This window comes from Pleurodeles waltl, chromosome 5 (assembly GCF_031143425.1).
Source record: "Pleurodeles waltl isolate 20211129_DDA chromosome 5, aPleWal1.hap1.20221129, whole genome shotgun sequence".
In the NCBI taxonomy this organism is placed as follows: domain Eukaryota; kingdom Metazoa; phylum Chordata; class Amphibia; order Caudata; family Salamandridae; genus Pleurodeles; species Pleurodeles waltl.
The window spans coordinates 251,417,459-251,440,612 of NC_090444.1; the positions used below are offsets into that span (position 1 = coordinate 251,417,459).

The 23,154-nt window shown below is 44.9% G+C and overlaps 1 protein-coding gene across 2 annotated transcripts in view; it reads right to left on the bottom strand.

Annotated features, from left to right (window-relative positions):
* The window catches only part of HAAO (3-hydroxyanthranilate 3,4-dioxygenase), a 704,001-nt gene that overhangs the window by 528,896 nt on the left and 151,951 nt on the right, over positions 1 to 23,154 (bottom strand). For both annotated transcript variants that reach the window (XM_069236711.1, XM_069236712.1), the window contains exon 2: positions 9,997 to 10,075. In XM_069236711.1, coding sequence (XP_069092812.1) covers positions 9,997 to 10,075 — 79 coding nt within the window. The remainder of the gene's footprint in view (positions 1 to 9,996; positions 10,076 to 23,154) is intronic.

The following is a 23,154-nucleotide window of genomic DNA, read 5'->3' on the forward strand; positions in this document are numbered from 1 at the left end:
TGATTCCACATAATAATACAACAGCAGTTTGGTGGTTACAAAGAAGATATGGATCAAATAGTTTTGATGGTTTACAGGGAAATACCCTTGGATTTCTTTATTATACAGACAGAATACTGGGAGCTACTGAGACTTATAACTATAGAAGGCTTACTGTTGGCCCAGAAAATTCAGTAGGCTGTTTTAAAATGCCTCACACCCACAGTATTACAAAGTGGTCTTAGTAATGACCATTTTGGTCTTGCATATGCTTGAAACAAAAACAGTAAGTGTTCCACATCCTCAGTAGTGTAATTACAAAGTGTGCAGCGCAGTGATCTTGCCAAACTTGCCTTCCACTTACTGGTAAACTTGTTTACTTGCAGTGTGACCAATCTAAATATTATATATAGTCTACTAGTCTGGGGTGGTACATAAGCGCTCATATATGGTTCTGGACAGGAGCCACTTAAAAGTCTAAGAATTTATCAACCAGTCCACCTGCTTTAGTGCTATGATGACAGATATGTAACCTGCTTTACCAGTATGCCTCTTTGACCAAAGTTTTGGTACTATAATTTATCAATAGGGGATTATTACAATACATGCTCAACCCTAGATCGTTAAGGAGAGCTTTGATGTGATGGAACCAGCGGATGAGATTACAATTACAGAGGTTCATTACGTCTTCCATCAGCAAGTCTGGAGGTTATGCGTTCAGGAGTTAACCACAATCTGGCCCAGAAGAGTAATGGTTTTAGTGAGGCTAGGTTCCCAATCCTTTCAACCTTGCGCCAAAGGACATAAGAACAAATGGGGTGCTCTAGGGCAGATTAAATAGTGATCTCCTTAAATTGTTTTCCTTGACTGTTTTGCCACTAGTGTTCCCTATCCCCAAATTTTCAGCCCATATAGGGCCACAGCCTATGCTTCAGCCTTATAAACCTCGATCGCTGGAGTAACTGATCTAGGGGTTTTTGCTTTATATTTTTGGATACTGCAGATACACTGTGTAGTAAGGTAATTTAGCTTTTTTTAGATGGGACTTCCAACTACCAGATGTGTCTAGCCTTGCTCCCAGATAGTCACATTTTCCCGCAAATTGTAATACCTCTCCCTTCACTGGAAGTCTCCCTTGTACAATTGTTGGGGACTAATCATCATGATCTTCATCTATGAGGTGATTACCTCCAGATCACGGAAATCAAAAAATTCTACAAATTTGTCGAGCAGATTTCGAAGTCCCGTTGGGGTGCGGGATAGCATTAAGGTGTCATCTGCGAACAACAATGCTGCAAAGGAAGTGCCCCACAATTTGGAGGAATCACATACACAGGTGTTCTCCTTAAGTCTGTCCAGCATCTAGTCCCACATTAAAGCACAGAGCCAGTGAAACATGCGCAAGAGTCATGATAATCCCCCACTCTACTGGCCACCGTTGTTTTAGCTTTTGCTTTTTTTGCTGTGGTCACAGCCTTGAGACACCCAGAGACCTTAGCCTAACATTTCCTATTTACTAGTGGTCCACCTACTGGTGAAAGACTAGGGGCCTGGCAGATCATAAGTAAACCTTTACAAAGATTGATAGCCTCCTTAGCCATTAGGGAACAGGCAATATGCTAGATGGGGAGAATAACAAGCTCCAGGGACAGTCTCATTTCTGCCAAGTCAATTTCTTTAGCTATCACTTCTGTCGGCCCTTGGCAGAAATGAGTTAAGTGTGGTGCTCAGTCACGAAGATGTGGGTACTACTGGCTGTCTCCCTCTGGCAATTTCCATTTCTACATTCTGCCACCCTATTTGCGAGCAGTTGTACTGGCGTACAGGAGTGGGGGAGGGCAACAAATGAAACAACAAACTTCCAAATGCAAAGTTGCAGATTAGACTCACCAGATAAAGCTGGGAAGGCCCAGCATCTTATGGGCACCCGGGCAAGTCCCGTGCAACAGGGTGCGGGTCTGCACTGTATAGCGTGGTAGTATGGTCCCTCTTTGCAGTCACCAATAGCACACTAGGACTCGTAGTCGCTGAAGAAAGCAACAGGCAAATTCTCCCGAGCAGCAGGGTGTGGGTGAGCACTTTATGCTGCAGTGGCATGCCCCCTTCTTGCAGTCACCAATGCCACCCTGAAACTTAAAGTCCCTGATGAAAGCAGCAGGTGAAGTTTCCCGTGCAGGGGGGTGCAAGTGAGTGCTTTATGACAAGTGGTATGGCCCCTGGGACTCGTAATCCATGAAGACGCAGGTAAAGTCTCTTGTGCAGGCAAGCACTTAATAGTGCAGTGTTATGGCCCCTCCTTGCAGCCACAAATGGCAGCCTGGGACTTGTAGTCCCTGAAGAAAACAACAGGCACAGTCTTTCCTTTTCTGTTTTTCTGCTTTCGGGGAGGAGGTTAGTCTACTTGTTAACTACATTAAATTTAAAAACTGGCTTTTGAGTGCTCAGAATTGGTAGCAATTGGTATTTAAATTATGCAATGGAATGATCCATGATTCTCACTCTGCTGGAGATGCTGATTTACTTTTGAAGTTATGTGCAATGATATGGGGCAATCTAGTTTTGAGTTTCAAGTTCGGCCACAACTGTTTTGATTTTCTGAGTACTATTTTTATCTTGCAGAGAAAGGCTATCCCTTATTATGGGTGTTCCATTAACTGACTAAAGCTATAGAAACTTTAAGCAGAAAGTGTTGAGGAATGATGATTGAATAGTAAGGTTCATTCTTGACCATATGTTCTTTATTGGGTATAAGCACGCTGTTGAGGTGTTCCTCATAGATTCCTATCTCTCTGTGGGATGTTGAGGTGAATCATGTGAACTATATACTTGAGTCTTTCCTAGACTTTTTTAGATGACTGATTGTTTATGTGACTGACAGTGATGATACCAGATTAGAGGAAGGGCACTCGTGTGGTACATATTTATGGAGAATGGGATAAAGTGGCTGCTGCATTAAAATGATAACCAGGTAGAGTAGTTAGAGGTTCTTCTCTTTTGAAAAAGGTAATTTTTATGATTTCTTTTGTGATGATATCCATTATTAAAATGAGTGTGTTTTTTCTCATCTAAAAGATATATAAATATTAAATCATTTACCTTCATAAATGTTAGAAAGTATTTCTAATTGTTGATGCACTGCTGTTCCATCTCTTGGTTACAAGTAGTTTTGTACGTTAATAAAAAGTTATATGTTTTTCCAATTTTGTATGAGGGAGCAGTAGAAGAATTGTTTTCAGGATAAACTGGTGGTGTGTACGAATGAAGGAGCATAGTTATGAAAAGTAGCGCATCATATCATGATGCGCCACTTTTTCTGGCACCCCATTCCATCCCCCTAATGCCACCATGCACACAAGAGGGCACATTAGGGAACTAGCATCAAAATGTTTGATGCTAGTCTGGCACTTTGCAGGATTAGCACCAAAATGTTTGAAAGGAGGCCCATTAAAAACAATGGGAGTGTCATTCAGACATTAAAAATGACACTAAAAGTGGTGCAGTGGAATCTAGATTCCACTGCACCATTTTTCTAGGCTGCCTAACACCGGACTGCCCCCTTGCATACAATATGCATGGTGCAGGCATAATGTGGACCAGGGGTTTAAAAAGTGGCGCAATACGTGTAAATATAGTGCAACGTTTTTGCCAACCTAACGCTACATTAGTGTAAAACATTACGCTAATGTGCTACAAGGTGGTACCAGGGGCTTCTTAAATCTGGCCTGAATTCTATAGTGACTTGGTAGTGATCTTTGATTTGATTATGTAGATGTTTTGTTTTCTGTTGTTGCAGCATTAAGAAAGCTCCAAGAGGTGTGAAACATGTGTTGGCTGTTCCACTATAAGAATATTGCACAGAGTTACAATGTTGTATTGATCTATTCATTTTATAGAAATACTATGTAACTGAGCTTTTGATGTAATGTATTCTCACTCTTTTGTTATATTAGGTAGCTTTGTGTTGAGAGAAGTTATTTTTTTAGGTGCCTTCTACACTTGTCGTTTGATATCTGTTTGGTGGTAGTAGGCAACTACCACTTTGGGATGCAGTTTAGTGATGGACAGATTATCCCTTCTAATTGTCCTAAAAACATTTTTCACTACTTTTTACAGATGCCGCTCCTGCAATACCCACAGTCCACCACATGAGCAGATTTACTCACATGGGGTATTCACCCACAATCATAAAACTGTAAGAATCATTAGATCCATTTTTGGGTGCAAATTCACACATAGCGAATAACTGGCATGAATTTGCTCCTAGTATTTGTGCACCTAAATCACTTAATAAGTATCTCTTTCACTCAAGCTATGATAACCAGGCATATGTCTACAGTTAACATATTTACGTATCTATAATTTCTTTTAGCTCAATTTTGCTTTGTGTTTACAATTCTATTTTCCTTCCCTCTAGTTAGATTTGTGATACACCTGCTACAAAAATGTTCCCATACTCCTCAATGTTGCAAGACTTCAAGTAAACTACTGCAATGCATTCTGGTGTGGCTTATGTACACACTGTATAAAACTGCATAAATAAATAAATAGGCTGGCAGACTAGACTTTACATCACAAATTGACACTTTCTTGAAGTCACTTCTAACCAGGAGAAATGTTTTCATTTGTGCTCTAAAGGCCACAGGATACATCCAGTGGGTGGGATCCTTCTATGTTTGTCTAAGCAAAATATTTTTTACTGGGAGAGTCATGAACCTGTAAAGGCCATGACAGCAGCAGCAGGTCAATCTAAATATATATGACTCAGCACTATTTTTTCCACCTTGCACAACACAGAGCAGCATATTTAGTTGCTGCGCTGTCTGAAAAATTACAAGAATTGGGTACGACAAGCACTTTTATTACTCGACTCTCACAGTAATGGGGAAGAGCAAGCTCAATTACCCGGGCCTCTCTTTGCATATACAGTTGCTTACCCACCAAAATGCTCTAAGTCTCACTTTGATTCTGAGACACAATGTATTCCAGCTAATCCATTTTTAGGTAGAGCCTAGGCAGCGCGCATGCGCTGTCTGCAAGACATGATGTATTTATTCTATGGGCTTTAACCATGCCCACTCTTGCCATTCGTTCTTTATTGCAGTTGTCTTAAATGCTTCCTTTTTATTGGTGCAGTTTTCTAAATGTCCCTCCTTGTGTGCTTAGTTCCCTCCCAGGCTATTTAACTAAGAGAACTTTTATGTTGGCCATCACGCTACATTCACGCTTCCTCCTGTTACAGCGTGTGATGGCCCCTCCTCCCTTCTGGGCACTGCAGCCTTCTTTTGGTTGGCCATAGCAATGTGTTCACACCACACCAGTGAAAACACAATGGGGGTTATTACAACTTTGGAGGAGGTGTTAATCCATCCCAAAAGTGACGGTAAAGTGACGGATATACCACCAGCCGTATTACGAGTCCATTATATCCTATGGAACTCGTAATACGGCTGGTGGTATATCCGGCACTTTACCGTCAATTTTGGGATGGATTAACACCTCCTCCAAAGTTGTAATAACCCCCAATGTTTGGAAAGGCACCAAAGATTTCAGTTTTTGTTTGTTCTTGCGTCTATGCCTGGGTATACTTAATTGATGTTTTCCAAGCCACTTTCCCATCCACTGCTGTTTTAGAAATAATTAGCTCTGTGTGTGTGTTTTCCACACTGTGGCAGACACGCATTCAACTACTGTCATTCTAAAGTCCTCTAAATAGAGCTGCAGCTTCTTCTCTGGTCCCAGTGGTAAATCCTCATTCTTAATACTATAGGCAGTGCTGCTAGCTGCTTCTCTGGTCCCAAGAGTAATTACTCATTGTAAGTCCTCTAGACAGTGCTGCTAGCTTCTCCTTTGGTCCCAGTGGTAACTCCTCATTCTTAGTCCTGTGGACAATGCTGCAGCTGCTTCTATGGACCCAGTGGTAATTCGTCATTCTAGGTCCTCTACACAGTGTTGCAGCTGGTTCTAAGATCCAGTGGTAATTCCTCATTCTAAGACCTCTAAGAAGTGCTGCTGGCTGCTTCTCCAGTCCCAGTGGTTATTCCTCATTCTTTGTCCTCTAGACAGTGCTGCAGCTGCTTCTCAGGATCCAGTTGTAACTCCTCATTCTAAATCCCCTACACAGTGCTGCTAGCTGCTTCTCTGGTTCCAGTGGTAATTCATCTTTCTTATTCCTGTAGACAATGCTAAAGCTACGTTTCTGGTCCCAGTGGTAATTCCTCATTTTAACTCCTCTAGACAGTGCTGTTAGCTGCTTCTCTGGTCCTAGTGGTAATTCCTCATTCTTAGTTCTGTACACAATGTTGCAGCTGTTTCTCTGGTTCCAGTGGTAACTTCTCAATCTAAGTCCTATGGACAGTGTTGCAACTGCTTCTCTGGTCCCAGTGTTAATTTCTCATCTTAGTCCCTAGGAAGTGCTGCTAGCTGCTTGTTTGGTCCTGAGAGTAATTCCTCATTTTAAGTCCTCTAGACAATGCTGCAAGCTACTTCTCTGGTCCTGTTTACACATGTTCCTCTAAGTAGACTGACTGCTCTTTGCCACACTACCAGGACTAAGCTAAGGTTTACTAGTGGGAACCCAAAGTCCACTTCTGGGTAATGTGCTAGGATTATATGGCAAGACTTCCCAGTCATGCCACATATAATACTGCCACCTTGTTACATCTCGGTTCTGAACTGGCCAGTCGAAAAATGCACTTCTAACAACTTTTAGCCATCCTGTGCAAAAAGTAAAAGCACTACAGATTATGGGTCCCGAATGCCCACAAGGCTAACTGTGTGCAGATGACAGGCTGAATCAGACAAGTCTTCTCCTCAGACTGTACAGAAAGTGTGCAGTCTAACCAAAGCCTCCTACTCCATCTGTCTACAGGCAGATAATCTTATCCAAAAAGGTGAGAGCTGCTTATTTGCAGCTAATAATCATTTTGACAGGAGCATTACATTGAGTTGGACACAATGTCTAACTCAGTGTAAAGTTACACTGAGTTAGACATCATGCACTAAAACAAAAAGACAAGAGGTCTAAAAGCGAACAGTGGGGGTTTTTACAGGCATAAAAAAAGAATCTGCTAAACCCTAACCTTTCCTCACACTAGCACAAGACCTACCAACTGACCTAATCTGCATAAGGTTGGACTGAAAAAAACACAATTTTAAACTACTCTTCAAATTTTAATTATTCTGGTTCCTCCCATCAGGATGATGTAATCTTGAGTGTCAAATAATGTGGAGTTGTCTGGAATGGCTGAATTGCTTGCACACTGGAGCAGTTGTCATATGTCTATAATGACCCTTCCACGCCCATTGTAAAGGGTAGAAGCTCCAATACCTGTGGTTGAATGTGGTCTCCTGAAGCAACAATATCACTATCCTCTCCAAGATTTTGGAAATGAGGTTTGAAACTTGTCCAAGAGATTAATAGCATTTTATTTAATATGGGGCCAGTTGTCACCTAGTCATGCATAAAATCGAGAAAGATGATACAAATCATTAAGATTTTGAATGATGCTTTCATGTTCCCTTGCTAGTACCTTGTCAAGACATCAGTGTAGGCTATAAGAGTATATGAAACATGTAGAAAAATATTGTGCTTTTCCGTTGATACTAGAGCTTTTCTTGACTATGTTGTCAGGATAAGCATAATTGCAATTATTGACGCGCTTGTTATGCTAGCTTAATGCCCTGCCATGTCTCATTAATATTTAAATAAATAAAACATTTTTGCGGTGTCAATATCAGTTTTCTGAATGCAACATTGACTTGGGTCCTCATGGCAAGTGGGCAGATCTGCCGGGCAGGAAAACTGTGCCAGGGTAAATCCGTTACCACCAAGGGCAATTTTACTTCACATTTTCGAGTTTCTGAGGTTGGCTTGAGGGGTAATGGGGTCATTTGGAGTTTTCTCACAAGAGTTCCACACACTTTCACTGGTTGTGCATTTTGAATTTATGAGAATATCCCCAGGAATTACACGTAAATGTTTCCACAGAGAAACATTGCAGGAGTGTAGCACTGACTAAGAAAGCAGACCAAGCTTTGCATAGAAAAATCTCCTTGAAGCAGGCACAAACATGGAGAAATGTTAGCTTCCTATTTTTGCTCTACTCCACATTTCTCTTTCAAATCTTCATCCTTTTTTCTGCATATCCCTCTTCCACACTACTCTCTTCAACTGTTCTGCTGCTCAATACTTCTCATTTTTCTGTCTATCTTGCATGTCTTTTCTTCCTCAAGTCACACTGTCTACCACTTTCAGTACTTACCTCTACCTAATTCATGTATTTTTCTACACCACCTGTCTCTCTACCTCAACCCTTGAAGTACTGTACTCCTATATTTCCTTCTCCCTATTTGTATCTTGCTCTACAGCATGTTAAATCTTACCTACTTCTCGATCTCTTTTTCACTACATACATCTTTCCCTTTCTACCTCCTTCTGGCTTTCTCACATTTCTCGATTTACTTTACTTCTCTCTTTGCAAAACATTTCTATCTGCATCATTTCTATTTCCACCCCATCTCACTCTGATTCACACATCTCTTATTCTCTTGCTGCCTAACTCCATCTCATTTATCTTTACCCATCCCATTCATCTCACTCAACAGGATCGCAAGTAACTGTCAAGCAAGAGAAGTGCACACAAATAAAGCAGAGAGGAAAGATAAGTCGGGGGGGAGGAATTAGGAGAAAGCTAGTCAATTATAACCAAGTGAATGGGGAAACTCCTGGGAGCAGCGCTTTAATATTTACTACTGCAGCAACATATATTTGCGGTTAAAAGTACTTAATAACTAAACCGACAATATCAAGCACAATGTGCATCCCTCTTATTTTAATAATATGTCTTAGCCCTAAGAGGCATACTTACAAGCCCCTAGTGCCACCTTGCGTCGCACTAGCATAATTTTGTTTCATGCTAAGGTGGCGTTAAGGAGGCCACTTTGTAAAACCTTGTGCCACATTATGCCTGAGCCAGGCATAATGTATGCAGGGGGGTGTTCCAACGCAGGGGGGCCTGGAAAAATGGCACAGTGAAATTTAGAACATTTCACCGCGCAATTTTTTCCCATCATTTTTAATGCCTGCTCAGAGCAGGTATTAAAATGACGCACCCATTCTAATCGGTGGGCCTCCCAGTGCTTTGCCGCACTAGCGTAAACATTTTTGACGCTAGTGCAGCAAAGGCGTCTAAAATTATGATGCTTTTGTCCTTACAACTGCCGTGGAGTGCCCTATTGTAAATACAGCGCAACCATGGTGTCATTAGGTGGGGCAGGGGCGACTCAAGAAAAGTGGGGGATCCAATGCACTTTCTTGTAAATATGCCACTAAATATCTAACAAATCAACCTTAGCATATCTACAATGGGAGTAACAAGTTGGTTAGCCACCGAATTTCAGATAAAATATTGAGGTTACAAGTAAAATCCTTTTAGACCCAAACTAAAAAAAATGGGTTTATCAATGCTTAATCAAGCTTTTTTGGAACTGTTTGGACGACAGACAGTAAGCAGCATAAACTCTAAGCTGTTTTTGCGTACCATTTTTTCGGAAGGTTTAACGTATTATTCAAAATGTGCTTGTTGACAGGAGGACTTTAATGAGCTGAAACAGGGTATTAAATTCAAATTTATTCCAAACAGGGGGCCTCAAAATATACCTTGCCGGGACCTACACAAATCCTGTCGATGTCATTCTGTATTCAGAAGTTTTGCTTCAAACACCGTCGTTTAATTTCATACGCCCAGAGGTGAGGGTGGTTTTGGCTAATTTGAGTTACTAAAAACGGTTTCATTTTGAACCTCTAATCTTTCTATCATACAAATGTGCCTCCTCTTAGTTATGAAAACGCCACACAACACGATTTTCCCCAAGCAAGTAAGACTATGGGAAAAAGCCTAAAAATAAAAAATCGCAGAAATACTGTTGATTAAAGCACTCTGGTGACGAGTTGATAAAAAATAAAATATTCAGTTAAGGTTCCTCCAGGGGATGCTGCAAAAACAAGACACAGCTTACCTCTTCACCCTCCTCAATATGATAATCTGTCCTTTGGTTTGGACCACCTACAAACATTACATTTAGCTGACTTTCATGCCTGAAAAACACAAAGATGTTTAGAGAAGTTAGTAGAAAGCGCGGTATTGAGATTTTCTGCATTCAGTAGCGTTATTAGATAAGAGTTTGGATGCGGACATTCTGCACTTTAATGAAGTAAAATGGAATCACTGCATACATCACTGCAGAGAAATACGTATTTTGGCTCCATATTTAATAACTGGCCTGTTTTTGCAGGCCTACATTTCACTTTCTCTTTCCTCACTCTATGTATTTCTAATATGACTGACATCAATTGCCTATTTGAGCTCCGGACCGAAAAGCGCGGAAATACTTCAGCACAGTTTACACAAATACTTCCGAGCAGAGTCACACGAAGCTTGCAGCAGCAGAGAGGCACATTATTTATCGACATTACTATTTTGATATTTTTACATTTTAAGTTTGTAATAAAACGTGATTGCAGAGCTATAAAATAAATATTTTAGTAACTAAATCTATACAGCTGCAGCATAAACTATTCAAAATATTATCATTCAATTCAGTTCAATTCAATAACATCTTTATTTGGGCCAAATGTGGCCATAAAAGACACAAGTCAAACCTAAACAAAAATAATAAATAACACTCATATTAAAACAGAATCATCGGCACCAGGACTATTTCAAATTACCAAGCACACCTCAATGTTATAGATCAATATAGGGCCAGGATTGGTGTAGGCAGGTAATGTCCTCATGTAAAGTGGATAGTGCAAAAAGGAATTTGAGGTACAATGTATGAACAGGACAATTAAAATAAATTAAAATATCCAAACAGTAAAAGGCACACTGGATTCATATTACAGGATTTTTAAGAAAAGCATAACGATTAACTCTCCATTCTTCTTCTTGCATAAACTGCAGCCTTAAGAAAAGAGCACACGCTAAAGCAGATATCTGGTGTGTTCAATAATTGCAAATGAAGCAAGGCCTTTCTACACTTACAGTGCCTCAATGAATTTAAGAGGGTTTTGAGACATAGGGCCTCATTCTGAGGCTGGCGGGCGGCGGTAGCCGCCCGCCTGGCGGGAACGGGCATATGGCCGCTCCGCGGTCGAAAGACCGCGGAGGCCATTCTGGCTTTCCCGCTGGGCTAGCGGGCGACCCCCAGAAGGCCGCCCGCCAGCCCAGCGGGAAACCCCCTTCCCACGAGGAAGCCGGCTCCGAATGGAGCCGGCGGAGTGGGAAGGTGCGACGGGTGCAGTTGCACCTGTCGCGAATTTCAGTGTCTGCTAAGCCCCACGACACCCCATACCGCCATCCTGTTCCTGGCGGGCGAACCGCCAGGAACAGGATGGCGGTATGGGGTGTCGGAATCCCCATGGCGGCGCAGCAAGCTGCGCCGCCATGGAGGATTCCTGAGGGCAGCGGAAAACCGGCGGGAGACCGCCGGTTTTCCTGTTCTGACAACGGCCAAACCGCCGCGGTCAGAATGCCCTGCGGGGCACCGCCAGCCTGTTGGCGGTGCTCCCGCCGACAAGGACCGCCGGGGTCGGAATGACCCCCATAGTCGGTGTGTGAGGCTATAATGCTCGCCGAAAAGCACATAATGTAACAGTGACTGTGTAGAGGTCGTATCACAAGTATAGGCCGAGGGTGGGGCTCCCAAAAAAACCTAGTTGTTGCCCATGGCTCAGGGGACACCAGACTGTGCCAGCTCTGAAGCGAAACAGAAGGGACCTCTCCCAATCTGTTAATTCCAATTAGAGGTATTGTCATTCAAAAAGTATATAGGTTGGGACAGAAAAGTCCTTAAAATGGTGATAGCTGTGCACCCCTTCCCTAAGTGCCCTGTGAGACTTTTCATCCTTGGCATGGTCTCCCTTAAAATTTTTGCCTCTGTTTACCAGGATGGTGAAGTGTGCTGGACTCTGATTTTGCTGTTTTTGTTACTCTGGGCACTTTACCACTGCTAACCGGTGCTAAAGTGCAAGTGTTCCTATACAAAATGTGCATGTAATTGGTTTCTCCATGATTGGCATATTTGATTTACCAGTAAGTCCCTAGTAAAGTGCACTAGAGGTGCACAGGGCCTGTGAATCAAATGCCACTAGTAGGCCTGCAGCACTGGTTGTGCCACCCACATAAGTAGCTCTGTAATCATGTCTCAGACATGACACTGCAATGTCTGTGTATACAGTTTTAACTGTAAACGACTTGGCAAGTGTACCCACTTACCTAAACCTTCCCTCTTCTTACATGTAAGACAGCCCTAAGGTAGGCCCTAGGTAGCCCCATGGGCAGGGTGCAGTGTATGGTTAAGGTAGGACATATAGTAATGTATTTTATATGTCCTGACAGTGAAATATTGCTAAATTCGTTTTTCACTGTTGCAAGGCCTGTCCCTCTCATAGGCTGACATGGGGGCTACCTTTAAATATGATTAAAGTGTAAGTTCCCTTTGGGAGCGGATGGACATGTGGAGTTTGGGGTCTCTGAGCTCACAATTTAAAAATACATCTTTTAGTAAAGTTGATTTTAAGATTGTGTGTTTGAAAATGCCACTTTTAGAAAGTGAGCATTTTCTTGCTTGAACCATTTTGTGGTTACCCTGTCTGGGTCAGTTTGACAGTTGAGCTGGTTGCACCTCTCACCAGACAGTGCCACAAAGGGGGCTGGGGTGTAGCCTGCATATCCTGATGAGCCATCTGTGATAGGAGTGTGGGGAGGAGTGGTCACTTACACCTGAAAGGGCTGTGCTTCCCCTCACACAATTCAGTCTCCAACCCCCTGTTGTGTGTCTGGGGCCTGGTCTGGGCAAGCCAGGATTTCACAAACAAGAGAGACGTGGCTTTGAAGTAGGCCTACTTCAAAGGGCAAAATGGGTATAAGAAGGGCACCCAAAACCATAGACTTTAGAACACTTCTGGAAACCAAGAGGAACCTCTGCCTGGAGAAGAGCTGAAGAGCTGAGGAAGAAGAGCTGCCCTGCCTGTGACTGCTTTGTGGAGTTATCCTGCAGTTGCTGCTTCTGCCTGTGCTAGAGAACAAAGACTGGACTTTGTGTTGCCTTCCTTCTTGTGAAGATCTCCAAGGGCTTCATTTAGAGCTTGCCTCCTGTTGTTTGAAGTCTCAGGGATAGCAAAGACTTCTCTCTGCCAGCACCTGGAGTCTCTGGAGAGACTCCTACCCTGCCAAGTGGTGCCCATCCAGTTCCTGGGACCCTGAAAGGAGAAACTGGCAGCCCATGAGTGAGAAATCCACGCACAGAATGCTGTGCGGGGAAAAGATCAACGTGACTCCAATCTGCTGCTGAAAAATCGACGCTCCGCCGGCTTTGTGGTTGAAAATCATCACTTGCCTGCAACACAACCCAAAGATCGATGCCCGGGGCTGGAGAAACGACGCACAGCATCGCTGACGGAGGCTAGTGAGATCGCAACCCGCGCTGCGTGGGTTTCGGATCATCGTGCGGCTGGGTTTCCAACGCAAACACCGTCAGGCATGTAAAAACAACGCAAGGCCTGCCCAGACCCAAGAGCACTGACCGGATCAACAAATTGCTCTCCTGCAGAGAGAAGAAACGACACACGCTGACCCGACCAAAGGAGGAACGACGCATGGTCTCGCTCGTGAGTGAAATCGAAGCATCGCAAGCCCTTTTTGACGCACACTCGCCGTGTGGGCTAACTTTTGACGCACCCAGGGTACATTTTCACGCTAACAGCATTAGCGTTGTGTTTAAAATTACATGAAGACTCTTTTTGCATTTTAGTGATAACTTGACTATTTTTCTAAACCTGTGTTGTGTCATTTTGTAGTGTACTGTGTGTGTTGGCACAAATACTTTACACCTACCACTCTGAAGTTAAGCCTACTGCTCGTGCCAGGCTACCAAGGGGGTAAGCAGGGGTTAGCTGAGGGTGATTCTCTTTTACCCTGACTAGAGCGAGGGCCCTTGCTTGGACAGGGGGTAACCTGACTGCCAACCAAAGACCCCATTTCTAACATGCCCCAAATGTAAAGATGTGTGCATCCCTAATGCTGATTTTTGTTGCCATAGGCTAACACAGACATGCGAGTGCAACATGACATAGACCTGTTTCATGGACTGAAGTCCTTTTGGACCAGAAGATTACTGCCTTTACAAGGAGTTAAGCAGCACAAGCTCCATGGCAGCAGCATACTGTGTAGTAATCAGAAGGAGTGAAAAGGCCTGTTTTTTTAACCTCCATCGCTGGACAAAGGCCTACAGGCTCACTCATTAAGAGTTTTGCTGCTATGTGCTTAACCCCTACGGTCCCTTGGACGAGGTGATCTTATCCAAGGCACCGGTTCTCACCGGAGATCACCTCGTCCTGCACCCAGGAACTGGGGGGAACGCTAGCGCTCCCCCCATGGGCTCCCCACCCACCCCCCCCAGGGGTGGATGGAAGGGGAAGCCCTTCCCCTTCCACCCGACCCCTCCAAACCCCTGCTCATCACGCGCTGACAATCACAGAGGGCCTCCTCCCATCGCGCTGGAAGCTCATCTTCCAGCGCGATCGAAAGAGAAATGCAAAGCATTTCTCTTTCGATCACGTGGAGGAGGCCAGAGAGGCTTCAAAGGGAAGGAAATAAATTTCCTTCCCTTTGAAGTCTCTCTGAGCTTTTGAAACGCCCACTAGACACCAGGGATATTTTTTTTAAATTAGAAACTGGCATAAGGGAGCAACCCCTTGGGCAAGGGTCGCTCCCAGGGGGGGTAATTTTTTTGGAGGGCCTTTTCTGCCCCCCCCCCTCCCCCCCGGCACCAGGGATCATTTTTTTTTGTTTTTTTAGTTTTTGTTTTGTTTTGTTTTTTTACAGGTGGGGAGCGACCCCTTAGGCAAGGGTCGCTCCCGTAGGGGGCAAATTATATTTAGGCCATTTCTGCCCCCCTTGGGGGCAGATTGGCCTATTTGTATGAGGCCAATCCCCCCAAGGGGGACAGAAACCACTAGACACCAGGGAGATTTTTTTTTTACGTGAATTTCACGCACGGGGAGCGACCCCTTAGTCAAAGGGCCCCTCCCCTGTGGGGCAAATTTATTTTAGGCCATTCAGATCGGCCTATTGTTATCAGGCCGATCTGCCCCTAGGGGGGGCAGAAATCTCTAGGCGCCAGGGCAAAAAAAAAATTGTTTTTTTTTTTGTTTGTTTGTTTTTTTAGAGATGGGGAGCAACCCATTAGGCAAGGGTCGCTCCCCTGGGGGGCAAATTGGATTTAGACAATTTCTGGCCCCTTGGGGGCAGATCGGACGATTTTAGGTCAATCTGCCCCCTAGGGGGCAGAAACCACTAGGCACCGGGGATTTATTTTTTGCGCCAATGTCACGCAAGGGGAGCGACCCTGTAGGCAAGGGTGGCTCCCGGCGAGGGGGGTTGGGGGGGTAAATCTATTTTAGGCCATTTCTGCCCCCCCTGGGGGCAGATCGGTCTATTGTTATTAGGCCGATCTGCCCCTGGGGGGGGCGAAACCTCTAGGCGCCAGGGCGTATCTTTGTTTTGTGTTTTTTTTTGTTTGTTTATTTAGAGATGGGGAGCGACCCATTAGGCAAGGGTTGCTCCCCTGGGGGGCAAATTGTATTTAGACCATTTCTGCCCCTCTTGGGGGCAGATCGGCTGACTTAAGGTCAATCTGCCCCCAAGGGGGCAGAAACCACTAGGCACTGGTGATTTTTTTTTTGCGCCAATGTCACGCAAGGGGAGCGACCCCGTAGGCAAGGGTTGCTCCCGGGGGGGGTTGGGGATGGGGGAAAATCTATATTAGCCCATTTCTGCCCCCCGGGGGCAGATCGGCCTATTGTTATAAGGCCGATCTGCCCCCGGGGGGGGGGCGAAACCTCTAGGCGCCAGGGCATATCTTTTTTTTGTGTTTTTTTTTTTGTTTTTTTAGAGATGGGGAGCGACCCATTAGGCAAGGGTCGCTCCCCTGGGGGGCAAATTGTATTTAGACCATTTCTGCCCCTCTTGGGGGCAGATCGGCTGACTTAAGGTCAATCTGCCCCCAAGGGGGCAGAAACCACTAGGCACTGGTGATTTTTTTCTTGCGCCAATGTCACGCAAGGGGAGCGACCCTGTAGGCAAGGGTCGCTCCCGGGGGGGAAAATCTATATTAGCCCATTTCTGCCCCCCGGGGGCAGATCGGCCTATTGTTATAAGGCCGATCTGCCCCCAAGGGGGGCAGAAACCACTAGGCACTGGGGATTATTTTTTTCCCCAATGTCACGCAAGGGGAGCGACCCCGTAGGCAACGGTCGCTCCCGGGTGGGCTGGGGGGCATATTTATTTTAGGCCATTTCTCCCTCCCCTGGGGCCGGCTGAGCTAGAGGCCAAAATCGACAGGTAGGCACTTTGTAAAAAACACCTCTGTTTTCTGTGAAAAAATTTGATGTGTCCATATTGTGTTTTGGGGCATTTCCTGTCGCAGGCGCTAGGCCTACCCACACAAGTAGGGTACCATTTTTATTGGGAGACTTGGGGGAACGCTGGGTGGAAGGAAATTTGTGGCTCCTCTCACATTCCAGAACTTTCTGTCACCGAAATGTGAGGAAAACTTGTTTTTTAGCCAAATTTTGAGGTTTGCAAAGGATTCTGGTTAACAGAACCTGGTCAAAGTCCCACAAGTCACCCCATCTTGGATTCCCCTAGGTCTCTAGTTTTCAAAAATGCACAAGTTTGGTAGGTTTCCCTAGGTGCCGGCTGAGCTAGAGGCCAAAATCTACAGGTAGGCACTTTTCAAAAAACACCTCTGTTTTCTGTAAAAAATTGTGATGTGTCCACGTTGTGTTTTGGGGCATTTCCTGTCGCGGGCGTTAGGCCTACCCACACAAGTGAGGTATCATTTTTATCGGAAGACTTGGGGGAACATAGAATAGTAAAACAAGTGTTATTGCCCCTTGTCTTTCTCTACATTTTGTCCTTCTAAATATAAGAGAGTGTGTAAAAAAGACGTCTATTTGAGAAATGCCCTGTAATTCACATGCTAGTATGGGCACCCCTGAATTCAGAGATGTGCAAATAACCACTGCTCCTCAACACCTTTTCTTGTGCCCATTTTGGAAATACAAAGGTTTTCTTGATACCTATTTTTCACTCTTTATATTTCAGCAAATGAATTGCTGTATACCCGGTATAGAATGAAAACCCACTGCAGGGTGCAGCTAATTTATTGGCTCTGGGTACCTAGGGTTCTTGATGAACCTACAAGCCCTATATATCCCCGCAACCAGAAGAGTGCAGCAGACGTAATGGTATATTGCTTTAAAAAATCTGACATTGCAGGAAAAAGTTACAGAGTAAAACGTAGAGAAAAATTGCTGTTTTTTTCACCTCAATTTCAATATTTTCTTTTTTCAGTTGTTATTTTCTGTAGGAAACCCTTGCAGGATCTCCACAAATTACCCCTTGCTGAATTCAGGATTCCATCTACTTTTCAGAAATGTTTAGGTTTCTGGAATCCAGCATTGGTTTCATGCCCATTTCTGTCAATGACTGTAAGGAGGGTGAAAGCCCAAAAAATCATAAAAATGGGGTATGTCCCAGTAAAATGCCAAATTTGTGTTGAAAAATTGGGTTTTCTGATTCAAGTCTGCCTGTTCCTGAAAGCTGGGAAGCTGGTGATTTTAACACCGCAAACCCTTTGTTGATGCCATTTTCAGGGAAAAAAGCACAAGCCTTCTTCTGCAGCCACTTTTTCCCATTTTTTTGAAAAAAACGAAATTTTCACTGTATTTTGGCTAATTTCTTGGCCTCCTTCAAGGTAACCCACAAAGTCTGGGTACCTCTAGAATCCCTAGGTGTTGGGAAAAAAGGACGCAAATTTGGCTTGGCTTGCTTATGTGGATAAAAAGTTATGAGGGCCTAAGCGCGAACTGCCCCAAATAGCCAAAAAAAGGCCTGGCACAGGAGGGGGAAAAGGCCTGGCAGCGAAGGGGTTAACTCACCTTTGGCCTACATCAGTTTGGTATGGAGTGCTGCACAGGCCACACATTTGCAGGGGTAATGTGTGTCTGTGAATGGTAAAATACAGGGACAATGCAGTGCTGCGCAGTGTGGGTATCTTATATGGATGTGGTGGGTGTATGTGTACCTGGAAATAGTTCAATGTAGCGATAATGTAGTGCTGTGCATGTATATTATATGCATGTGCTGAGTGTATGTGTGCCAATGAATGGTACAATACATAACGGATGTAGTTCTGTGTAGTGGATGTATGCAATAAGCATGTGCTGGCTCTATGTCTGCATATGAAGGACATAATACATGGGAAATTCTGGGCTCCGTTTTGGAAGACCCTGGTTTGACTGGAGGAAAGTGAAGTGAAGAGGTAGAGGAATCCCCCCACTAAGATTTGTAGATTTCTGCATGCCTGTAAGCTTGGTGGGGCACACAGGAGAAAGGGAGAGACGCTCTCCAGCACACTTGAAATTGTCCTCCTTGTGATTCAGACAGAGATCACTGGGGGTGGGCCTGGACACATCTCAGGAAAGAAATGGGGCTGATAAGAAAATCATAACGAACCGGACTGAGGGCTTGGGGTAATATTTTGATACACATATGACTGTGGCTCACATCCAGGTGTGACCCTCTAGTCACTCCCAATACGTGTTTTGGGGCTATCAGATTTATAGACATTCCTGCTGTAACAGACTGCTGACTGGAGGAAGAGCAAGGCAGAAGAAAAGGCACTTCAACAGGAAGCAGAACCCCAACAAAAACTTTAAAGACTCAGACTCTAAATGATATTTGGGGTCTGGAAATGGATTATAACAAGGATAGCTGGAGACCCCTGAAATCATCAACTGTCAAGCAGCCAGTTCGGCTGTACGTGAAAAAGCTCTGCAAGACTTCTGCCTGTGACCAGAACTGGGGGCCAATGTTTGATAGTCTGTCAGCTGGGTGAGGGGACATCACTCAGGGAATCCAAGGCCTCCTGCCCTTAGACACTGGAGGGCCAGCATGTGCCTACTTGCCAAGACCAGTGTGCCCTGTGAAGGAGAGAATAGCACTGGAGGGAGCAAGGTCCTGGGGGGAGGATACTGGTGACTGAATTCCCATAGCGAGGTTTGAGGAGATGATTGCTGCGATTATCAGGTTGATGCCCATATGCAGGGAAAAGTTGGTGACTCATGTATGCCAGAGGAGGGCCACTGTGTAGTGAGCCATGACTGTTGATGCACTGATTTGGTTGTTATGCATGTGCACATACCAGGTTGGGGATTAGTATGCCAGGTGGAGTGCAATGAAAATTGCTGCTGTGCAAATCAGACCACTTCCCATGTGCAGAACCAAGTTGCTACATGTACCAGGTAGGCCCACAGTGAAAATTGTTGCCCTACTGATCGGACCATAGCCCATGAGCAGAGGAGGAACGGTGACCCCCAGTGTAGGCCACTGAGACAAATCAAGGATTGTGTGGTCTGTTTGAGACTGTCTTCCGAGGAAGGAGGCCACTCTTGTGATTGAGCGTGCCCAAGCAGTGACTGAGGACCAGAAGTAATCTTCCCACCCCACCAGTGGGAAGAGTCCCAAGAAACTTACCAGCATTGGAGGAGGCTTGAGAACTCCCCTGCTGCTGAAGGACTGTGTTTAAGGAACTCAAGGACATCCGATCACAGCTCCATCCAGCTTGCGTGTAAAAGATTTACTGGAGGGTGCCCACAAAGGGAGCAAGCTCAAAAAAGACTGATTGACAGGCCAGACAGCCCCGGGGAACTTGCCTGTCAGATGGCCACAGAGGAGCTTGCCTGCCAGACAGCGGTTCAGCACTGGAATACTTTTGACTTTGATAAACAGTAAGAGTGGGACTCCTTAGACTCAGACTACCAGTGGGGCTCAACCTGAATGCCCTTTAAAGTGAATGGGAAATAACCACTACGGCTAAGAGAGGGTGGTGGGACTCAGAGACCCGCATATAAAACACAAGTGCCCTAACCTCAGAGGACTGTGTGTATTGTTTGTGAATGTCATATTTTACTTTGTGTTTGTACATAAATATTCAATTTTTCATAAAATCAAGTTTTTGACTAGACAGTCATTTATTGCTGCTGCTGAAAGTATTATGAGTTGAGAGCCTGTTTTCACCCCTCTGCATCTCCCCCCCCCCTTCACTGAGAAGCCTTTGGTTGCTTGACCCATACTACCACTGAAAGTAAAGTGCTAAAAGTGTATCTGGCCCAGTTGCTCAGGATCCATAGTAGGCCTGGCCCTGGGAAGCAGGACTAAATGGAACCAACCCCCACAGTTGGGCCAAGTAGCTTCTGCTAGCCCTGTGGCCTTCTGAACTGGGTTCTAACAATTGGTGGCAAGCAGTGGGGCGCATAATGTTTAGGAGCCTTAGCTACAGGCATGACAATGGCCATTTTCTATTTACGTCAGTAGTACAATAAATCCAGTTTTACAAAACATAGGGTTAGGAATAGACCTCAGCACCATGTCCACAGACCCGATTAAGGATTTATGTAGGGACAGAGGGTTGAGGGTTCCCAGGAATAGGAATAGAGAGGTCCTTAGTAATTTCATTAGAGATCGGTTTGAGATACTAGGAGAAAGGACAGGGTGTAGTAAACTGTGGGGAGGGAATCATGTTAGGAACCCAGGAGGAGAGCACCGTGGACTCAGGCTCTAGGACACCCTGAGGACAGCTCTATCACAGACACAAGAGGTGTGTGTCCCTTGATGCGTTTTCCAGAGGTTCAGCAAGGCACTCATCACCTTTAGTTTCTAGAATGCCTAAGGTGTGCACACCACCTAGAATTTCTAGGGTATCACTGTCACTAATACCAGGAGTAAATCTCTTGGGTGGGTTGTATCTAGCAGAGACCCTCAGGTTGCAGCTGGCACTTCAGAAGGCTGAGGAAAAAGAGAAGGCCTGGGTGTTCAAGAGGGAGAAGCCAAACTAGCTCCTGAGGAACAAAAAAAAATGAGGTGAGAGAGACAAAGAGAGTGGTAGTAGAAACAGAAGGAAAATGATAGAAAGCTGGAAAGGATAGCCCTTGAGAGAGACACTTTGAAAGGCAGCAATGAATACTCCATTTGGAGTATGCTGGCTCTACAACCAGCTCAGGCCTGGTTGGGGCCAAAGTTTCAAGAGATTTTGTGCATGTGTATGTGACATGTCAGGACATCTTGGAATGATTTGTGAGCTTTGATGTCACTTGTAAGGAGTGGTCTTGAATGAGATGTCTAAGAAAGTTCCCTTAATAGGGCCCAAGCCATTGGAAGGGTCATCCATCATTTTAAGGATGCCTTTGGCAGACAAGATGGCTTCTGAATGAAAAGGTCTCTGATTAGATGGTTTGGGCTGAAGCCAACTCAGTACCTTCTGAGATTCTGGGACCACAAGAGAACAGACAGTGTTCTATTAGAGACTTTTATTTATGGAGTATTATAGAATTGGAATGAGTGGGTTTAGGGATGGGGGCCAAGGACTTTTAGTTCCTTAACCAGTTGATGGTGACAGAGTGACTCAAGAAGGAGTGTTCTACGACACTTAGGCAGTACCTGTTTGATGTGGCAGAGAGGAATCAAGAGACGCTTGCTGGTTGACTGACAAGTAGTTAGCTAACAAGGTTCACAAAGGACTAGAAGACCATGGTTCTACGCCAAATGGGGAGAAGAGCTTTCCACAGACTGATTGCAAAGCTGGGGGTAAGGGCCAGAGTAATTCCCATGGGACTCAGGGAGGGTGCAGGGACAATAGAAATTGTAATGGTATGTCTGGGAAAGAACATCATGAGAAGAGGGGACAGGGATGTTCTTCCAAGTCCAGGGTGGTGACTTATTACAAGTGTCATCAGATGGAACGCTTCAAGAGAGGTTGTCCAGTGAAAGACCCTGAGCATGTTACATGTGGGTGAAGGGACCAGAGGGTGTCCAGCTGTACTCAACCTAGCAGGTATAGAGAACTCGGAGAGGGACCTAGGTGCTCTGAGGCACACACAACCTAACAAGTTGGGACTTGTGCAGGAAGTTAGTATCAAAAAGAGAAAAGTGCCTGCCTAGAGGGATACTGGAGTTTTCCACACTATGGTTGAGTAGAAGTACCTTACACTTGAGGACATGCTCCCTGGTACCAAGGATATAGGTTTGGTAGCCAGTGGAGAGGGCATGGAATATCCATTTATCATGGTTGATATTAAGCTCAGTGGCAAGGTGGCCATGATTGATGTCAGGATAAGGGACAAGCAAGGTGCAGGATGTCTCTTTGGCAATGACTTGATTGCCCCTGGCTTGGTGCCAGGACCAGATCACAGGTTGGACATTGGTCTCAGAGTTGGACTGGGATCATTCCCAATTTGCATGGATCAGAACAAAGTAGTTGCAGGAGAGGGAACTCTTTGGGAAGGCAATTGACCTGGAGGCCGTCATTTGTGCTCCAGAGAGAGGGGGGGAGATCAGGCTCTGGAAGTGGACTATGTGCTGGAATCTGAGTCGCTTCCAGAACTATAGAGTTTGCTAACTATTGGTGAGCCTACCCAGGAAGATTTCTGCAAGTGACAGGAGGAGTGTCCTATGCTTGTGGGACTTCGGAAGTCCCACATGCATAGGTCAGCGAAGGAGTGGTTAGGGAACACTATGTTAACTGGGATGATGGCCAATGTTATAGCGAGCCTGTGAATCCTGGACCAGGAACTATCAAAAGGCTAGAGGTTCCATTAGTGCACAGGAATTTCCTATTGTCACTAGCCCATGAAGTGCCCTTCGTAGGGCACCAAGGGATTAGAAAAGCGCAGGATAGATTGGTCACTCTGTTCTACTGGTCAGTGATATACAAAGACACAGGGACCTGTACATGGTGTAGGTGTTCTGTTTGAGCGGGTGGAAATAGACATAATTGGTTGATATGACTCCCCTTCACAGTCAGGCAACAAGTATATCTTGGTTGAGGTGGATCATGCTACCAGGTACCCGGAAGGTCTAATTCTGTAGAACATGACTGCATAGGTGGTAGTGAGAGCTCTCCCAAGGATCTTTCTAAATTCTGGATTTTCAAGGATGGTAATTTCTGACCAGGGAACCAACCTCATCTCCGCTTATATGAGGTGTGGGAGTAAGCAGGCATGACATGCTATTTCTCAAACGTTTACCACCCACAAACCGATGGTTTGTGGAG